Here is a 21,475-nt window from a genome sequence, read left to right as displayed (position 1 = left end):
TAATGCAAATAATTCAACCCAGAAAAAAATTTAATAAGTGACTGTGGCAGACTCAACCACGGTAACACCGACGAAAATGCAGTTAATAATAACTAAAAGAAATGTGCCTTTTTTCCACGAATAAGTAGCTGTCCAACACATTTTGTTGATGCGAAGTTCATTTTCCAATAAATGAAAATCATAAGGGAACAAGCACAATAACTCTCAGATAGTTTTGCATGTTGTATTCCTTGATATTCTGTTATGGATCAAATTTTCGAAATACTTCTCTTCTAATTACTTTATAGATAGTGTTCAGTTCAGATCCTTTTTTTTATTAGGCGTCTAAGCCTGCAAACTGTTGCCAGATGTTAAAGGTGAAGAACTTGATACTGGTCGTTGTTCTAGAGTTCCCGAGTGCCAATATGAATATTGATCGTTTCATTGAGAGACGTTCACCGTTAGGAATCTCCCATAAACAACGCTTAGTTAATGAGCGAGATAAGATTCCACTAGTTGGATTCAGCACTTCAAGTAAGGTAAGAAATGTCTTCTTTGGATTTGTTCCCCATGCCACAACAGACGGATAATCTATTGTTTCTAGAAGTATCACTAACACCTGTACAAGGGGTCTGATTACTTTGCATCTTTTTGAATATTTTGATAGTTCGAAAAGAGGCTGTAACTGAACATTTTATTCAGTGTTGTGTGCAACAGACATTGTTTTTCTCTTAAAAAAACACCGAATTCATCATGAAATTTTGGAATCTTAAATTCATAATTATGAAGATTTATGACAAAGGTCTCTTGGCCGTCGTGGTCTAATGGTCTACTGTGTGGTCTACGGACCGCCTCAGTGTTCGAGATAGCAGTTAGGTAAGTTTAACTTACATGAGGATTTGTCATGTTTTTATGAACGTATGGAGACTGCTCTCGCAGGGTCATTTTCAGGCTAAAGCAAAGCAGACCATTGGTCTGTGGACTGTTTAAACCGTTAGGGCGATCTGTAGACAATGCCAGCCCAAATATAGCACCTCAGGCTCTGTTAAGATTTATATATTAACGGTAATGAAATCCTAATGCATTATGAAAAGTACACAGGGCTTAATACTTAACCATGAAATTATTTGGAAGCATAGTGTTCGTATGCTGTTTCTCTACTAAACATGCTTCACCAAAAAAATATTGCTGTCAGCACACTCTATTTTCAGTAACTTGTACAGTCAAACGATGTACACTGTATATCATATGACAGAATACAACTATGCCATCTGAGCTAGTAATCAAGTTACTCTCAGAGCGTGAATAGGCTAACAACTACAACCATGAATCCATGCAATCTAAAAATGGCACCATACCATTATTTTCATTTTCTACAGTAAATTTGATGGAAGGTACTAAATTGTTAAGTAAGGGGAGAAATATTTGTAAATTTTCATTTGTTGGCCAAACACAAAGATCATCATACCTAAACCAAATTGCAGAAAATGAAAATAATGGTATGTTACCATTTTTAGATTGCATGATCCATAGACAAGGAAACAAGTTTAAGTTTAGCATATACAGAAAACCCACCAATGTATGCTCATATATCCATTATTACTCATCTCAACATGACAGAGTTAAACTATCATCATTTCAATGTATGTTCCTAAGGGCATTCCGTATTTGCAGTCCAGAGTTTATTGATCATGAGTTTGAGAAGATATATTCTATTGGATCTAAGTTAAAGTACCCTAGATCTTTCATTGATAAATCCCTTAAGTTAGCAAAGAAATCATTTCATTGAGTTGAGCCCAAACCTCCCATTGACACCAAGAATCTTTAAGTTCTCCCTTTTAATAATAATTTCACTTTGCTTCCCATGTTGCTTAAATCCTTTAATGTAAATGTTGCCTTTATCAACAATAATACTATAAAGAATATCTTAAGCAGGAATTCACCAGAAAATTCTCTTGGTTGCATCTATAAAGTTCCTTGTGGAAACTGTGATAAATTTTATGTTGGTCAGACCAGTAAGGATCTTTCTGTTAGACTTAAGCAACATAAATATAGTATAAGAACGGGACAAGAATCAAATGCCTTGTTTAATCATGTTAAAAACTATGGTCATTGACTGGAGTAACGCCATCTCAGTTGTTAACTCTAACTCTATTACCAAGAGAAATATCATTGAATCTTCTATTATTAAATACACAAAGAATTATAATCTTTATATTAGTGATGGTCTGTACAAATTAGATAACTTTATTGTTGATAAGATTTGTAAAATGATAAGTTTATGAACGCTCGTTGTATGTTTTGGACAATCAAATGTTTACCAAATGGCGTCCTAGCTTCGTCTCTTCGATGTATATCAACTGACTGTTATATTTCTCTCTTGTGTCTCCCCTGATGATGTGATTATTACACGAAAGTGCACTTGGGAACTTTTCGTGTTTCATTTTCCCCGTGGACTCATAGGAATTTATATATATATATATATATATATATATATATATATATATATATATATATATATATATATATATTTCTTTATTTCTTTATTTATTTATTTTGCTTTGTCGCTGTCTCCCGCGTTTGCGAGGTAGCGCAAGGAAACAGACGAAAGAAATGGCCGAACCCACCCCCATACACAATGTATATACATACACGTCCACACACGCAAATATACATACCTATACATCTCAATGTACACATATATATATACACACAGACACATACATATATACCCATGCACACAGTTCACACTGTCTGCCTTTATTCATTCCCATCGCCACCTCGCCACACATGGAATACCATCCCCCTCCCCCCTCATGCGTGCGAGGTAGCACTAGGAAAAGACAACAAAGGCTACATTCATTCACACTCAGTCTCTAGCTGTCATGCAATAATGCCCGAAACCACAGCTCCCTTTCCACATCCAGGCCCCACACAACTTTCCATGGTTTACCCCAGACGGCTCACATGCCCTGATTCAATCCACTGACAGCACGTCAACCCCGGTATACCACATCGATCCAATTCACTCTATTCCTTGCCCTCCTTTCACCCTCCTGCATGTTCAGGCCCCGATCACACAAAATCTCTTTCACTCCATCTTTCCACCTCCAATTTGGTCTCCCACTTCTCCTCGTTCCCTCCACCTCCGACACATATATCCTCTTGGTCAATCTTTCCTCACTCATTCTCTCCATGTGCCCAAACCATTTCAAAACACCCTCTTCTGCTCTTTCAACCACGCTCTTTTTATTTCCACACATCTCTCTTACCCTTACATTACTTACTCGATCAAACCACCTCACACCACACATTGTCCTCAAACATCTCATTTCCAGCACATCCACCCTCCTGCGCACAACTCTATCCATAGCCCACGCCTCGCAACCATACAAAATTGTTGGAACCACTATTCCTTCAAACATACCCATTTTTGCTTTCCGAGATAATGTTCTCGACTTCCACACATTCTTCAAGGCTCCCAGGATTTTCGCCCCCTCCCCCACCCTATGATCCACTTCCGCTTCCATGGTTCCATCCGCTGCCAGATCCACTCCCAGATATCTAAAACACTTTACTTCCTCCAGTTTTTCTCCATTTAAACTTACCTCCCAATTGACTTGACCCTCAACCCTACTGTACCTAATAACCTTGCTCTTATTCACATGTACTCTTAACTTTCTTCTTTCACACACTTTACCAAACTCAGTCACCAGCTTCTGCAGTTTCTCACATGAATCAGCCACCAGCGCTGTATCATCAGCGAACAACAACTGACTCACTTCCCAAGCTCTCTCATCCACAACAGACTTCATACTTGCCCCTCTTTCCGAAACTCTTGCGTTCACCTCCCTAACAACCCCATCCATAAACAAATTAAACAATCATGGAGACATCACACGCCCCTGCCGCAATCCTACATTCACTGAGAACCAATCACTTTCCTCTCTTCCTACACGTACACATGCCTTACGTCCTCGATAAAAACTTTTCACTGCTTCTAACAACTTGCCTCCCACACCATATATTCTTAATACCTTCCCCAGAGCATCTCTATCAACTCTATCATATGCCTTCTCCAGATCCATAAATGCTACATACAAATCCATTTGCTTTTCTAAGTATTTCTCACATACATTCTTCAAAGCAAACACCTGATCCACACATCCTCTACCACTTCTGAAACCACACTGCTCTTCCCCAATCTGATGCTCTGTACATGCCATCACCCTCTCAATCAATACCCTCCCATATGATTTACCAGGAATACTCAACAAACTTATACCTCTTATATATATATGTCCCTGGGGATAGGGGATAAGAGTACTTCCCACATATTCCCTGCGTGTCGTGGAAGGCTACTAAAAGGGGAGGGAGCGGGGGGGCTGGAAATCCTCCCCTCTCGTTTTTTTTTTAATTTTCCAAAAGAAGGAACATAGTGGGGCCAGGTGAGGATATTCCACAAAAGCCCAGTCCTCTGTTCTTAACGGTGCCTCGTTAACGCGGTAAATGGCGAATAGTTTAAAAGAAAGAAAAGAAATATATATATATATATATACATGTATATACCCACGAATATAGTGCATTTGAATGCGCACTATCATATAATGTACAAACCTTCGACAGCCAGGATCGAACCCGGGACCCCTGCGTAGCAAACGGTAGCGTTAATGCTAGGCTATGATCACCCCTAAAAGGGAAATGACTATTCAAATATATATATATATAGGGTGTTTGGGTCGAGGTGGTGTGCAAAGTGAGAGGGTTAGGGAAAATGATTTGGTAAACAGAGAAGAGGTAGTAAAAGCTTTGCGGAAGATGAAAGCCGGCAAGGCAGCAGGTTTGGATGGTATTGCAGTGGAATTTATTAAAAAAGGGGGTGACTGTATTGTTGACTGGTTGGTAAGGTTATTTAATGTATGTATGACTCATGGTGAGGTGCCTGAGGATTGGCGGAATGCTTGCATAGTGCCATTGTACAAAGGCAAAGGGGATAAGAGTGAGTGCTCAAATTACAGAGGTATAAGTTTGTTGAGTATTCCTGGTAAATTATATGGGAGGATATTGATTGAGAGGGTGAAGGCATGTACAGAGCATCAGATTGGGGAAGAGCAGTGTGGTTTCAGAAGTGGTAGAGGATGTGTGGATCAGGTGTTTGCTTTGAAGAATGTATGTGAGAAATACTTAGAAAAGCAAATGGATTTGTATGTAGCATTTATGGATCTGGAGAAGGCATATGATAGAGTTGATAGAGATGCTCTGTGGAAGGTATTAAGAATATATGGTGTGGGAGGCAAGTTGTTAGAAGCAGTGAAAAGTTTTTATCGAGGATGTAAGGCATGTGTACGTGTAGGAAGAGAGGAAAGTGATTGGTTCTCAGTGAATGTAGGTTTGCGGCAGGGGTGTGTGATGTCTCCATGGTTGTTTAATTTGTTTATGGATGGGGTTGTTAGGGAGGTAAATGCAAGAGTTTTGGAAAGAGGGGCAAGTATGAAGTCTGTTGGGGATGAGAGAGCTTGGGAAGTGAGTCAGTTGTTGTTCGCTGATGATACAGCGCTGGTGGCGGATTCATGTGAGAAACTGCAGAAGCTGGTGACGGAGTTTGGTAAAGTGTGTGGAAGAAGAAAGTTAAGAGTAAATGTGAATAAGAGCAAGGTTATTAGGTACAGTAGGGTTGAGGGTCAAGTCAATTGGGAGGTGAGTTTGAATGGTGAGAGGCTGGAGGAAGTGAAGTGTTTTAGATATCTGGGAGTGGATCTGTCAGCGGATGGAACCATGGAAGCGGAAGTGGATCATAGGGTGGGGGAGGGGGCGAAAATTTTGGGAGCCTTGAAAAATGTGTGGAAGTCGAGAACATTATCCCGGAAAGCAAAAATGGGTATGTTTGAAGGAATAGTAGTTCCAACAATGTTGTATGGTTGCGAGGCGTGGGCTGTGGATAGAGTTGTGCGCAGGAGGATGGATGTGCTGGAAATGAGATGTTTGAGGACAATGTGTGGTGTGAGGTGGTTTGATCGAGTAAGTAACGTAAGGGTAAGAGAGATGTGTGGAAATAAAAAGAGCGTGGTTGAGAGAGCAGAAGAGGGTGTTTTGAAATGGTTTGGGCACATGGAGAGAATGAGTGAGGAAAGATTGACCAAGAGGATATATGTGTCGGAGGTGGAGGGAACGAGGAGAAGAGGGAGACCAAATTGGAGGTGGAAAGATGGAGTGAAAAGGATTTTGTGTGATCGGGGCCTGAACATGCAGGAGGGTGAAAGGAGGGCAAGGAATAGAGTGAATTGGAGCGATGTGGTATACAGGGGTTGACGTGCTGTCAGTGGATTGAATCAAGGCATGTGAAGCGTCTGGGGTAAACCATGGAAAGCTGTGTAGGTATGTATATTTGCGTGTGTGGACGTGTGTATGTACATGTGTATGGGGGGGGTTGGGCCATTTCTTTCGTCTGTTTCCTTGCGCTACCTCGCAAACGCGGGAGACAGCGACAAAGTATAAAAAAAAAAAAAAAAAAAAAAAAAAAAAATATATATATATATATATATATATATATATATATATATATATATATATATATATATATATATATATATATATATATATATGTGTGTGTGTGTGTGTGTGTATACGATGTTTTATAAGTATTAGTTTGTTCTAAGCTGTTTGCGTATGGCTAAATAAATTTATAGAGTTCATTCCAGATACATGATGTTCTTTTAAAGACCTTAAACTGAATATAATGAGGTTAGGTATTTGACTAAGCTTGCTGGATGTAAGGAACGTGAAGCTAGATCCCGTATTTCTCCCTGCTTCTTGTTATGGAGGCTTGGAAAGAGTTATGTGGGTGGACAATGAGAAACTTTCTACTTTGGTATTATTGGCGAGGTGGGGCCTCGCAGACTAGTTCTATGGGCGTGGCAGGTTCTTCACCTATCTCGGTAATATATGCAGGGCGGGGTTCCCTTATCCTGATACTGTGGCCTCGGAAGAGGCTCACTTGTCCTGATGCTGTGGCCGTGGAAGAGGCTCCCTTATCCTGATACTGTGGCCGTGGAAGAGGCTCCCTTATCCAGGTACTGTGGCCGTGGAAGAGGCTCCCTTATTCAGGTACTGTGGCCGTGGAAGAGGCTCCCTTATTCAGGTACCATGGCCCGTGGAAGACGCTCCTTTATCCAGGTACTGTGGCCTGTGGAAGAGGCTCCCTTATTCAGGTACCGTGGCCGTGGAAGACGCTCCTTTATCCAGGTACTGTGGCCGTGGAAGAGGCTCCCTTATCCAGGTACTGTGGCCGTGGAAGAGGCTCCCTTATCCAGGTACTGTGGCCGTGAAAGACGCTCCTTTATCCAGGTATTGTGGCCGTGGAAGAGGCTCCCTTATCCAGGTACTGTGGCCGTGGAAGAGGCTCCCTTATTCAGGTACCATGGCCGTGGAAGACGCTCCTTTATCCAGGTACTGTGGCCGTGGAAGAGGCTCCCTTATCCAGGTACTGTGGCCATGGAAGAGGCTCCCTTATTCAGGTACTGTGGCCGTGGAAGAGGCTCCCTTATCCAGGTACTGTGGCCGTGGAAGAGGCTCCCTTATCCAGGTACAGTCGGGTCACTATGGAAGTGGGTGGGGAATGGGACGGATTCCATTACCATGTGACTGCTGAAGGAGAATACCGCGGGAGAGATGACTGGTGGAGAGCTATCATCGCCGTGGGAGAGCAGAGCTGGGTGCCGGGATGACATCCTACTGCAGCCAGAGAGCAGAGCTGGGCTCTAGGATGACACCTTACTGCACAGGGAGGGCAGGGCTGAGGGTTGGGATGAATCTTGTTGGGGGGAGTTGGGGGGCACGGAGCCCCTTCCCCCATGATGGAGCTACGGTTTGGGTGGGTGAGAGTGAATCCCCCCACCCTAAATGCAGGGGAGGGGGTGGGGGGGGTCACAAGGATGGGTGATGGGATGGCTATCACAGGGATGGGTGATGGGATGGTTATCTTCTGCATTCCTGGAATGGTGGGTAGCAGGAGGTTTGAGGCGTGGTATTGCCGAAAACCTTTACTTGAGGGATCTTAACTGGCACACGGCAGCACGACGCTTGGGTGTGATGACATGATCCTCGACCTTACTTTTGAGGGCAAGGTTCAAGGTTATGCCATCGTACCCAAGGTAGTGCCGTCATGCTTAAAGGGGAGGACGATATATGGCGTGAGGTGGGCCTATCGTGTCAGAACTGAATATTTGAGTTGTGCTAGCGAGTGCAGTCTGTGCTCAAATGGTTTTGACACAAAGGGGGTGAAAGAAGTGAAGTGCAAGGAACGAAGAGGAGGGGGCTATCGAGGAGGATATGGAAGAATGGAATGGAGGAAGCTTTGGCGGGAATAATGTCATGAACATTCAGGAGGGAAAGAGGTGTGTATTGGATGGGATTGTGTGGAACAATGTGGTATACGGGGGACGATGTGTTGTCACTGGGCTAAACGAGGGCATAAGAGCGATCGCTGTAAACCGTGAGACAGTATGTGAGACTTGGATGCACATGGTAGGCACTACTGTAGGTATACATGGCACATGACAGCTCGTGATTGAATGTGTGCAAATGAGGTCATTGTTTGGTTTCTGACACTGACTTGCTAAAGCGGGGATGAGAGTGGGAGAAAAGCTTGGATTTTCCCTTGAAGGATCAGGCATCAGCTTCTGATGCTACCTCGTTAAGGCGGGAAAGCTAGCAGGTATAACAGTATGAGGATTAATTTTTCCAAATGACAATTCGTGGTAGTTGGTTATGAGCGTCCAGTGCTGACTATCAGTCATAAACTGAGATGGTAAACACGACAAAGCTGATCATCCAAGTGATACAATTCTCTTTCTTTTATGTGACAGGCGCACCCGTTGATGATTCGCCAGTGCTTGACCAAAGCCATCAACCATGGGATTCGCCTCTTGGACACATCGTACTCTGACAATTGCGAGAGGATAGTAGGCGATGTACTCAGGGAGCGTATTAAGTCTATATATACCAGGGAAGAATTCATCGTCATCGCCAAGGTAAGGGCACATGGAGGTACTGACATGGAGGCAGAGAAGAGGAGTTGGAGGAAGAGGAAAACAATGGATGAGAAAAAGAAAGTGATATGAAGGGGAAAGTAGTATGAGAGTAATAGAGGATGTGTGGATCAGGTTTTTTGTGCGTGGCATTTATGGATCTGGAGAAACAATATGACGGGTTTGATGGACGTGCTTTATGGAAGGTCTTCAGAATATATGGTGCGAGAGGTAAGCTGCTAGAAGTAGTGACAAGTTTTTATCAAAGGTGTAAGCCGTGTGTGTGAGTACGAAGAGAGGAGAGTAAAAGGTTCTAAGTGAAGGTTCGTCTGCGGCAAGGGTGTGTGATGTCACCACGGTTGTTTAATTTGTTTATGGATGGGGTGAGGAGGAAGGTAAATGCAAGAATTTTGGAGAGAGGGGGCAAATATGCAGTCTGCTGGGGATGAAAGGGCCTGGGAAGTGAGTCAGTTGTTGTTCGCCGATGGTACAGCTCTGGAGCATGATTCGAGTTAGAAACTGCGTAAGTTGGTGACTAAGTTTGGAAAAGTGTGTGAAAGGAGAAAGTTGAGAGTGAATGTGAATAAAAGCAACGTTATTAGGTTAAGGAGGGTTGAGGAAAAATTTACACGGGATGCAAGTTTGCATGGAGAAAAACTGGGAGTGGACATGGCAGCGAATAGAACCATGGAAGCGGGAGTGAGTCATAGGGTGTGGGAGAGGCTTAAGTCTAGGAGCGATGAAGAATAAGCGGAAAGAGAGAACGTTATCTGGGAGGGTAAAATTGAGTATGCTTGAAAGAACAGTAGTCCCCACGATATCATATGGTTGCGAGGCATGGGTTATACGTAGGAATGTGTGGAGGAGGGTGGTTGTCGGAAATGAAATGTTTGAGGACAACATGTGGTGTGAGGTGGTTTGATCGAGTAAGTGATGAAAGGGTAAGAGAGATGTGTGGAAATAAAAAGAGTGTGGGAGAGAGAGAGAGAGAGAGAGAGAGAGAGAGAGAGAGAGAGAGAGAGAGAGAGAGAGAGAGAGAGCGAGCAGAAGAGGGTGTGTTAAAATGGTTCGGACAGATGGAGAAAATGAGTGAGAATAGGTTGACAACGAAGATATATGTGTCAGAAATGAGGGGAAAAAGGAGAGCGGAGCGACTAGATTGGAGACGAAAGGATGGAGAGAGAAAGATTTTGAGCGACTGGGGCCTGAACATGCTTGGGGTTGGGGTAGGGGATGAAAGGCGAGCACGGAATAGAGTGAATTGGAATGACGTGAAATACTGTGGTGTACAGACTGTCATTGGATTAAGCCAGGGCATGTGAAACATCCGGGGGTACACCATGGAATGGTCTGTGTACCTTCGATGTGGATAGGGAGCTGTGGTTTCGGTGCATTACAAATGACAGCTCGTGTATGGATATGAGCAGATGGCCTTTCTTCATGTGTTTTCTGGTGCTACCTCGCTAACGCAGGGGGCAGCGATGGGGTGTGGGGGAGAAGAGGAGAATGTATATGGTATATTTTTTTTCTTTATTCATACATTGGTGTTGTTTCCTGTGGGGCAGAGTGGCCTCGGAATAGATGACGGTGAGTGTGAATATATATATATATATATATATATATATATATATATATATATATATATATATATATATATATATATATATATATATATATATATTTTACCTATTCGCTGTTTCCCGCGTCAGCGAGATAGTGCAAAGAAATAGAAGAATGGTCCAACTACACACACACACACACACACACACACACACACACACACACACAAACACACACACACACACACACACACACACGTGCTGTCAGTGGACTGAACCAGGGCATGTGAAACGTCTTGGGTAAACCATGGAAAGGTGTGTGGGGCCTGGATGTGGCTAGGGAGCTAGAGGATGGGTGTGAATGAATTTGGAATTTTGTCAGTTTTCCTGGCGCTAGCTCGCAGATGCGGGGTGGGGTGGGTGGGGGGGGGTAGCGATGATATTTCCTTTGGAGCAGGGTGGCGCAGGAATTGACTGAAGGCAAGCAAGTATGAATATGTAGATGTGTATATATGTATATATCTGTATATGTATATATGTATATGTTGATATGTACATGTATGGGCGTATATATATATATATATATATATATATATATATATATATATATATATATATATATATATTATCCCTGGGGATAGGGGATTAAGAATACTTCCCACGTATTCCAAAAGAAGGAACAGAGAATTGGGCCAGGTGAGGGTATTCCCTCAAAGGCCCAGTCCTCTGTTCTTAATGCTACCTCGCTAACGCGGGAAATGGCGAATAGTTTAAAAGAAAAGAATATATATATATATATATATATATATATATATATATATATATATATATATATATATATATATATATTTATATTATTTACTATTTCACTTATCATACTTTGTCGCTGTCTCCCGCGTTAGCGAGGTAGCGCAAGGAAACAGACGAAAGAATGGCCCAAACCACCCACATACACATGTATATACATACACGTCCACACACACAGATATACATACCTATACATTTCAACGTGTCCATATACATACAAACACAGACATATACAAATATACACATGTACATAATTCATACTTGCTGCCTTTTTTCATTCCCGTCGCCACCCCACCACTCATGAAATGACAACCCACTCCCCCCCGCATACGCGCGAGGCATCGCTAGGAAAAGACAAAGGCCACATTCGTTCGCACATTCTCTAGCTGTTATGTATAATGCATCGAAACCACAGCTCCCTTTCCACATCTAGGCCCCACAAAACTTTATATATATATATTTTTTTTTTTTTTTTATACTTTGTCGCTGTCTCCCGCGTTTGCGAGGTAGCGCAAGGAAACAGACGAAAGAAATGGCCCCCCCCCCCCCATACACATGTACATACACACGTCCACACACGCAAATATACATACCTACACAGCTCTCCATGGTTTACCCCGGACGCTTCACATGCCTTGATTCAATCCACTGACAGCACGTCAACCCCTGTATACCACATCGCTCCAATTCACTCTATTTCTTGCCCTCCTTTCACCCTCCTGCATGTTCAGGCCCCGATCACACAAAATCCTTTTCACTCCATCTTTCCACCTCCAATTTGGTCTCCCTCTTCTCCTCGTTCCCTCCACCTCCGACACATATATCCTCTTGGTCAATCTTTCCTCACTCATTCTCTCCATGTGCCCAAACCATTTCAAAACACCCTCTTCTGCTCTCTCAACCACGCTCTTTTTATTTCCACACATCTCTCTTACCCTTACGTTACTTACTCGATCAAACCACCTCACACCACACATTGTCCTCAAACATCTCATTTCCAGCACATCCATCCTCCTGCGCACAACTCTATCCATAGCCCACGCCTCGCAACCATACAACATTGTTGGAACCACTATTCCTTCAAACATACCCATTTTTGCTTTCCGGGATAATGTTCTCGACTTCCACACATTTTTCAAGGCTCCCAAAATTTTCGCCACCTCCCCCACCCTATGATCCACTTCCGCTTCCATGGTTCCATCCGCTGACAGATCCACTCCCAGATATCTAAAACACTTCACTTCCTCCAGTTTTTCTCCATTCAAACTCACCTCCCAATTGACTTGACCCTCAACCCTACTGTACCTAATAACCTTGCTCTTATTCACATTTACTCTTAACTTTCTTCTTCCACACACTTTACCAAACTCCGTCACCAGCTTCTGCAGTTTCTCACATGAATCCGCCACCAGCGCTGTATCATCAGCGAACAACAACTGACTCACTTCCCAAGCTCTCTCATCCCCAACAGACTTCATACTTGCCCCTCTTTCCAAAACTCTTGCATTTACCTCCCTAACAACCCCATCCATAAACAAATTAAACAACCATGGAGACATCACACACCCCTGCCGCAAACCTACATTCACTGAGAACCAATCACTTTCCTCTCTTCCTACAAGTACACATGCCTTACATCCTCGATAAAAACTTTTCACTGCTTCTAACAACTTGCCTCCCACACCATATATTCTTAATACCTTCCACAGAGCATCTCTATCAACTCTATCATATGCCTTCTCCAGATCCATAAATGCTACATACAAATCCATTTGCTTTTCTAAGTATTTCTCACATACATTCTTCAAAGCAAACACCTGATCCACACATCCTCTACCACTTCTGAAACCACACTGCTCTTCCCCAATCTGATGCTCTGTACATGCCTTCACCCTCTCAATCAATACCCTCCCATATAATTTACCAGGAATACTCAACAAACTTATACCTCTGTAATTTGAGCACTCACTCTTATCCCCTTTGCCTTTGTACAATGGCACTATGCACGCATTCCGCCAATCCTCAGGCACCTCACCATGAGTCATACATACATTAAATAACCTTACCAACCAGTCAACAATACAGTCACCCCCTTTTTTAATAAATTCCACTGCAATACCATCCAAACCTGCTGCCTTGCCGGCTTTCATCTTCCGCAAAGCTTTTACTACCTCTTCTCTGTTTACCAAATCATTCTCCCTAACCCTCTCACTTTGCACACCACCTCGACCCAAACACCCTATATCTGCCACTCTGTCATCAGACACATTCAACAAACCTTCAAAATACTCATTCCATCTCCTTCTCACATCACCACTACTTGTTATCACCTCCCCATTTACGCCCTTCACTGAAGTTCCCATTTGCTCCCTTGTCTTACGCACCCTATTTACCTCCTTCCAGAACATCTTTTTATTCTCCCTAAAATTTACTGATAGTCTCTCACCCCAACTCTCATTTGCCCTTTTTTTCATATATATATATATATATATATATATATATATATATATATATATATATATATATATATATATATAATGACACAGTGGCAGGAGTTAACAATATATGCTTGTGAGCGATATCACTGCTTATGTGTTAACACTGAACATCAGGAATATATAATAAGTTGATAACATGGGACACTATTGAAAGTTTGTGTTGGTCATGATTACATTACATTTCAGCTGCCCCCGATTGGGAACCGTAAGAATGACGTCAAGAAGTTCCTCATGAAGTCGTTGCGCAACCTGAATTTAACGTATGTGGACATCTACCTGATCGAGAGTCCTGTCGGCTTTATAGGTGAGTGTGGTGGTGGTGTTGGCTGGAGGGCAGCTTCTGTACCGGGCCTGGGCCATGGACCTGGAGTAGTGCAACGTCGTAGCTGGAGAGACCGCTATTGTACCAGCCCTGCGCTGGCATGGTCCAGCAATGAAGTCAAGTAGTGCATGATGTGATAAAGAAAACGAGTGTTTAAGTAGGTATTATGAGTAGCATAATAGTGAGGTATAGACTATATGATTTTTTGTCTTATAGTTGTCGAATTTGGCTATTCCAAATTTGAAAAAACTTTCACGTTCCTTCATATTCAATGTGAAATGTCAAGATTATAAAGGCTAGGTTGTTAGATTAGGTTAGGTTAGGTTAATTCTGAAACAAAGTAATTGTTGAAACTAGTTTTGACTGAAATGTTTCGGTAAAACTAGTTATAAAACACTCCAGTCCCACATTTCGTCTTTTCCCCACCCTCCTTGGGTGCAACGGGTTCTGACTAAATGCTACCTCGCGAACGCGGGAAATGGCGAATAGCAGTAGTATATATATATATATATATATATATATATATATATATATATATATATATATATATATATGTGTGTGTGTGTGTGTGTGTGTGTGTGTGTGTGTGTGTGTATTTCAAGCACAATGAAGCATATACAAATACTTTCGTTGTGTGGTTTGGCTTCTTGATTGTTATCATTACGTTTTAACCATGTCTTAATATGTTTCATACTGATTAAGAAACCATACGTCTCTATAGTTATTCAAGTATTCTTAAGGTTATTCACCATAATTGTTTCTGTCCGTGGCACCTACAAGTTAATATATTTACCTTAAAACTTCTTTACACTACCACTGTCGCTCTCCCTACGCTTCGTGACCGTCTCGTCTTGTGTACTTGTGTCAATTGGCATCTTGTTCCAATCCCCTTTTGAGAGTACCTCCTTCATTGTTCCCATCTATGGTTCTGACGTTCAAATTGAAGTACTGTCTTTTCTCATGATTGCTCGTCGTTTACCTCCTTAGCGAGTTAGTGCCATGAACAACAGTCTGTGCCTTAGAGGAAACATCTCTCTTGGACTTTTACGCTTGTGTTTGTTTCATTCCATACAGGAGCTTTATTTGCCTTTTTCCCTCCTGTGTCCAGGTGGGCGGAACTATTGATATATGGCAGCTGGGTGACTCAACGTATGACATTGCTGAAGGTAATACCATTCTTGTTATAACAGCAATAGAACGTCGTTTTCTATACGCTTGGTTTCTGTCAGTTAAAAAGAATTCTTAGATACATTTTTCTCAATGTTTTGTTTCGCTATTTTCTGTAATAAAACTGTAAATTACCTTATCGAATGTATAAGCAAAGCTTATAAAAAGTGTCCATTCTCTTCCTCCTGGAAAAGTATTTTGTATATCATTGTAATGAACCAAAAATTGTGTTTGTATAATCTTACCGGTGCACATCCTTACTGTCCATCGTTATGTTACTGTCGTTGATCACATGGCCCATTATGTGTAGGTTTTTTGCATTTCGAGAAGTCTAAATCATAGTATAAGCGTTCTTTAGTACAGTTTCGATGCTAATTAGGTTATCTTTTGTGTGAATGTGTTATGTAAACTATTTTGTACACAGTACCTGCATTGCACTTACTGCTCTGTCTCAGTAGCAGCATCAAAGGTTTTAGTATTATCATCTTTGTGGTTTTGATGTAAGTGTCTGGGATTCCAAACGGCCCTGAAGCTGAGTTTTCTCCATATTCGTCAGTCAACATATGTCACGGTCAATTAGTTCAATACACCTGTAAAGGCATCATCATCATTCGTATTTTTTTGTGTGTGTTGAAAACAGACTTATGGAGGTTGATTAGTATCTGGCACATTTTTCTTCTTATTTTTGGGTTGCTTTCGTATTTGTTTTCCTTATAAAGAGCCAGACTCCGATGTTTTAAGTCACAGATGGGACTTTCTCCACACTGATTCTCTGTTCTTTTGTCATTTCCTTGTCAATATTCTCTTAATATTTGTTCCAGCTTTTCTTTGCCTTTTGCATACCCTTACTTTATCTTCCAGTCTATAATATATATATCCACTGTTTTCAGTCTTGATCATATAACGGCTTCTCTTGTAAAGCTATAGTGATAATCTATGTTAATGCCGTTAAAGATCTCCTCTACTGTATATTTGACCTCCGCTCTGTTTGTCGATCGAAACTTAAGCGGCACGATCTACGTGTTTGCTTCACTGTTATGATCCGTCTGTTTTCATCTATTGATCTTGTAGTTGTATTTCTTTGGTGTTATGATGATTAAGATGCTTGTATCATTAACTTCAGTGTTTGTAAAGAGTTTGATACAGTTATTATAAATGAGGTTGATCGTGTTTCTCTTTCTCTGATAGTCTGTGGATGACTTGAATTAGGTTCAGTGTCTCACATATACTCGATTTTCTTTTGTAACTTATCCATTATTCACTGATTCTGAGAAAGGGTTAGCGAGAATGCAGAGAAGAAGGCCAATCTTCCTTAGCGGTTCCTTCAAGTCCTGAGCACGCGTTCAGAAATATGAATTAAAGGAGAGAGTGCAACAGGGACGTCATTTTGGAGGTGATGGCTGGAAACTGGTATGTAACACCTGCGGAACGATAACTTAGAGTTACAGATGGTTTACCTGGGATGTGGGATTAGGACTGGTCATCTTATACTCCAACAACCTGACCAACGCTCCTCTCAAAGAATCAAATAACCAGTCAGCAGTGCAAACAACCGAACAACTTGCTAACCAAGTTAGCCAGCGATTCAGTGGACGCTGACTATCCAATAGAGTAATGGAACAGGTAACGTTGTTTGTGACTAGCTGACTATCCAGTAATGAATCAAGTAATGTTGTTTGTAATTAGCCGACTTTTATTATGCTGAAGCCTCCAGTCACAGACAAAAGACCGCACCACGGCTGGGCCTTGATTGAAATAGAGAATTATGAAACAGACAGATAAAAGACATGGGAAAGTATTTACGAACTGTGGAGGGAGTGGAAAACCTGTCTTGAAATGTGCTAGGTCATAGATATTGGGAAAGACATAAGAAGGTAGACACTTCCAAAGCTTCGACGTGCAGGGAAAGAAGCAGGTATCAAAACGGCCCACCCTTAAGTTGCCGATGGCTACACAGTAATCATGTTACGCAGCAGCTTGCCGAGTATATATATATATATATATATATATATATATATATATATATATATATATATATATATATATATATATATATATATTTCCCTGGGGATAGGGGACAAAGAATACTTCCCACGTATTCCCTGCGTGTCGTAAAAGGCGACTAAAAGGGGAGGGAGCGGGGGGCTGGAAATCCTCCCCTCTCGTTTTTTTTTTTTTTTTAATTTTCCAAAAGAAGGAACAGAGAATTGGGCCAGGTGAGGGTATTCCCTCAAAGGCCCAGTCCTCTGCTCTTAACGCTACCTCGCTAATGCGGGAAATGGCGAATAGTTTGAAAGAAAAGAAAATATATATATATATATATATATATATATATATATATATATATATATATATATAGGAAGAGCAGTGTGGTTTCAGAAGTGGTAGAGGATGTGTGGATCAGGTGTTTGCTTTGAAGAATGTAAGTGAGAAATACTTAGAAAAGCAAATGGATTTGTATGTAGCATTTATGGATCTGGAGAAGGCATATGATAGAGTTGATAGAGATGCTCTGTGGAAGGTATTAAGAATATATGGTGTGGGAGGCAAGTTGTTACAAGCAGTGAAAAGTTTTTATCGAGGATGTAAGGCATGTGTACGTGTAGGAAGAGAGGAAAGTGATTGGTTCTCAGTGAATGTAGGTTTGCGGCAGGGGTGTGTGATGTCTCCATGGTTGTTTAATTTGTTTATGGATGGGGTTGTTAGGGAGGTAAATGCAAGAGTTTTGGAAAGAGGGGCAAGTATGAAGTCTGTTGGGGATGAGAGAGCTTGGGAAGTGAGTCAGTTGTTGTTCGCTGATGACACAGCGCTGGTGGCTGATTCATGTGAGAAACTGCAGAAGCTGGTGACTGAGTTTGGTAAAGTGTGTGGAAGAAGAAAGTTAAGAGTAAATGTGAATAAGAGCAAGGTTATTAGGTACAGTAGGGTTGAGGGTCAAGTCAATTGGGAGGTGAGTTTGAATGGAGAAAAACTGGAGGAAGTGAAGTGTTTTAGATATCTGGGAGTGGATCTGGCAGCGGATGGAACCATGGAAGCGGAAGTGGATCATAGGGTGGGGGAGGGGGCGAAAATTCTGGGGGCCTTGAAGAATGTGTGGAAGTCGAGAACATTATCTCGGAAAGCAAAGATGGGTATGTTTGAAGGAATAGTGGTTCCAACAATGTTGTATGGTTGCGAGGCGTGGGCTATGGATAGAGTTGTGCGCAGGAGGATGGATGTGCTGGAAATGAGATGTTTGAGGACAATGTGTGGTGTGAGGTGGTTTGATCGAGTGAGTAACGTAAGGGTAAGAGAGATGTGTGGAAATAAAAAGAGCGTGGTTGAGAGAGCAGAAGAGGGTGTTTTGAAGTGGTTTGGGCACATGGAGAGGATGAGTGAGGAAAGATTGACCAAGGGGTTAATGTGTCGGAGGTGGGGGGGGAAAAAGGGAGAAGGGGAGACCAAATTGGAGGTGGAAAGATGAGTGAAAAAGATTTTGTGTGTTTCGGGCCTAAAACATGCGGGAGGGGAAAGGAGGCAAGGAACAGAGTAATTGGAGCGATGTGTTTCCGGGGCTAAACGTGCCTTGGAAATATCAGCATGTTGAAGGGTCGGGGGTAAACCAGGGAAAGCTTGTAGGTATAATTTGCGTGTGGGGAAAGTATTTTAATACATGTGTATGGGGGGGGTTTGGGCCATTTTTTTTTCGTTTTTTTTCCTTGCGCTCCCTTTCAAAAAAACGGGGGGAGACGCGCCCAAAGTAAAAAAAAAAAAAAAAAAATATATATATTTATATATATTATATAATATATATAAATACATTATCCCGGGGGATAGGGGTTAAAATACTTCCCAAAGTATTCCCTGCGTGTCTTTAAAAGGGCGACAAAAAGGGGGAGGGAGCGGGGGTTTGGAAATCCTCCCCTCTCGTTTTTTTTTTTTTCAATTTTCCAAAAGAAGGAACAGAGGGGGGCCAGGTGAGGATATTCCAAAAAAGGCCCAGTCCTCTGTTCTTAACGCTATCTCGCTAACGCGGGAAATGGCGAATAGTTTAAAAGAAAAAGATATATATATATATATATATATATATATATATATATATATATATATATATATATATATATATATATATAATGCTTTGTGGAAGGTTTTAAGAATATATGGAGCCGGACGTAAGCTGCTAGAAGTTTTTATGAGGGATGTAAGGCGTGTGCACAAGTAGGAAGAGGGGAGAGTGATTGGTTCCAGTAAAGGTCGGTCTGAGGCAGGGGTGTGTGATGTCCCTATTGTTGTTTAATTTGTTTATGGTTGAGGTGGTGAGGTAAATGCAAGAGTTTTGGAGAGAGGGGCGAGTATGCAGTCTGTTGGGGATGAAAGTACCTGGGAAGCGAGTCCTTTGGTGTTCGACGATGATACAGCCCTGGTGGCTGATTCGAGAGAGAGAGAGAGAGAGAGAGAGAGAGAGAGAGAGAGAGAGAGAGAGAGAGAGAGAGAGAGAGAGACTACAGAAGTGAGTGACAGTTTGGAAGAGTGTGTGAAAAGAGAAAGTTGAAAGTAAATGTGATTAAAAATAACGTTATTAGGTTCAGCAGGGTTGAGGGACAAGTTAGTTGAGATGTAAGTTTGAATGGAGAAAAATTGGAGGAAGTGAAGTGTTTTAGATATCTGGGAGTGGACATGGCAGCGAATGGAACCATGGAAGCGGAAATGAGCCATAAGGTGGGGGAGGGGGCGGAGGTTCTGGGAACGATGAAGAATGTGTGGAAAGAGAGAACGTTATCTCGGAGAGCAAAAATGGATATGTTTGAATTAATAGTAGTTCCAACAATATAATATAATTGCGAGGCATGGGCATAGGGTTGTGCGGAGGAGGGTGGATGAGTTGGAATTAAAGTGTTTTACGACAATATGTGGTGTGGTGTGAGCATTTAAATAACATAACCGATCTATCCACAACTTTATAGGTAAGCACGATTATGACGTGGACCCACGAGATAACCAGGGCAATTCAGTCCTGGACATGGACACTGATCTCATCACACTGTGGAAAGGCATGGAGAGGCAGGTGAGTTAAGGCACCCTATATTAAGTTCGGAGAAGTTAATGGTAGTTGTAATAAGGTCAAGGTAGATAAGTGACGGTTGTTGTGCTTTATGTTGGGGTCAAGACAAGTCGGTTTGGGAAGGTTCATGATGACTGTGACGAGAGAATTGCACAGGCGATGTTGCGATCGTTGGATTATGAAGATAACAGACTTGATGAGGAGAGAGGTCAGTCATGGCGATTCATAGGACGTCTGAGTAGCTTAGGGGGTGTAGTGGTGAGGCCAGAATTACCAGGGAAGGATAGGGGGCTGGTGATAAGGCCAAAAAGTGGAACATTCAGTAGTTCTGATGGGATGAAACAGTTCACAATAGGCCACTGTGATTCTACAGTGCGAGTCTTGGAGGATCAGAATATGTCAGGTGTGCTTGTGATAAGAGGTACTATAGGAAGAAAGGCACAGCATGGGTGCTGGGGAGGTGTCAGGGAGTCGGTATAGCGTTAGCTGTGTGTCACATCTAGGGTACAAGGGATGTTGATGGGTTTGTCGTGTCAGGCTGGGTCACTCGTCAGGTGAAGCTTGATGGAGTCAAGAGGGTGACTTGTCAGCTACAGGAAATACTGTCAAGTCACGTTACGTCACAGACGGAGCGCAATCAGTTTTGGAATTTGGCTCGGTCACTTGTTCAAGAGAGTAGGACGTGTAGTCAGAAGAGGTGATTCTTGTGCTAGAGCAGTATTTAAGTGGTCAGTATGGATGCTAACAGCAGGTCCTGCGTTCAGGTGGGTTTAGTTGCAGTGTAACCTGGAAACATAGGGATACAAGACGTTGTTACCAACGTTGGTGTACTGACTATTTCTGCCTCGTGATATTTTCTTTCCCATGCAACGCTGACCATGAAAACATAGATGTCCATTGCTTGTCATAACATTCCCATTGAAATTTATTTTTGTGGTTATCGGTATTCTATTTTACTGTGCTACGAGCTAAATATATTTATACCTATATTTTATATATATATATATAATATTTTATATATATTTACTATATATATATATTATATGTGAATTTATACTGTTGATATAAGCAATTTA

General features: G+C 41.9%; 1 protein-coding gene across 1 annotated transcript in view; it reads left to right on the top strand.

The window, feature by feature from the left end:
• Positions 1-364: 364 nt before the first annotated feature.
• The window catches only part of LOC139752632 (1,5-anhydro-D-fructose reductase-like), a 43,719-nt gene continuing 22,608 nt past the window's right edge, over positions 365-21,475 (top strand). Inside the window, exons 1-4 of the mRNA XM_071668384.1 lie at positions 365-518; positions 8,844-9,008; positions 14,056-14,173; positions 20,302-20,402. Of these exons, the coding sequence (XP_071524485.1) occupies positions 405-518; positions 8,844-9,008; positions 14,056-14,173; positions 20,302-20,402 (498 nt within the window). The 5' untranslated portion in view covers positions 365-404. The remainder of the gene's footprint in view (positions 519-8,843; positions 9,009-14,055; positions 14,174-20,301; positions 20,403-21,475) is intronic.

The sequence above is a fragment of the Panulirus ornatus genome, chromosome 13, assembly GCF_036320965.1.
Source record: "Panulirus ornatus isolate Po-2019 chromosome 13, ASM3632096v1, whole genome shotgun sequence".
Classification (NCBI taxonomy): Eukaryota; Metazoa; Arthropoda; class Malacostraca; order Decapoda; family Palinuridae; genus Panulirus; species Panulirus ornatus.
This window is presented reverse-complemented; position numbering and strand designations above follow the sequence as displayed.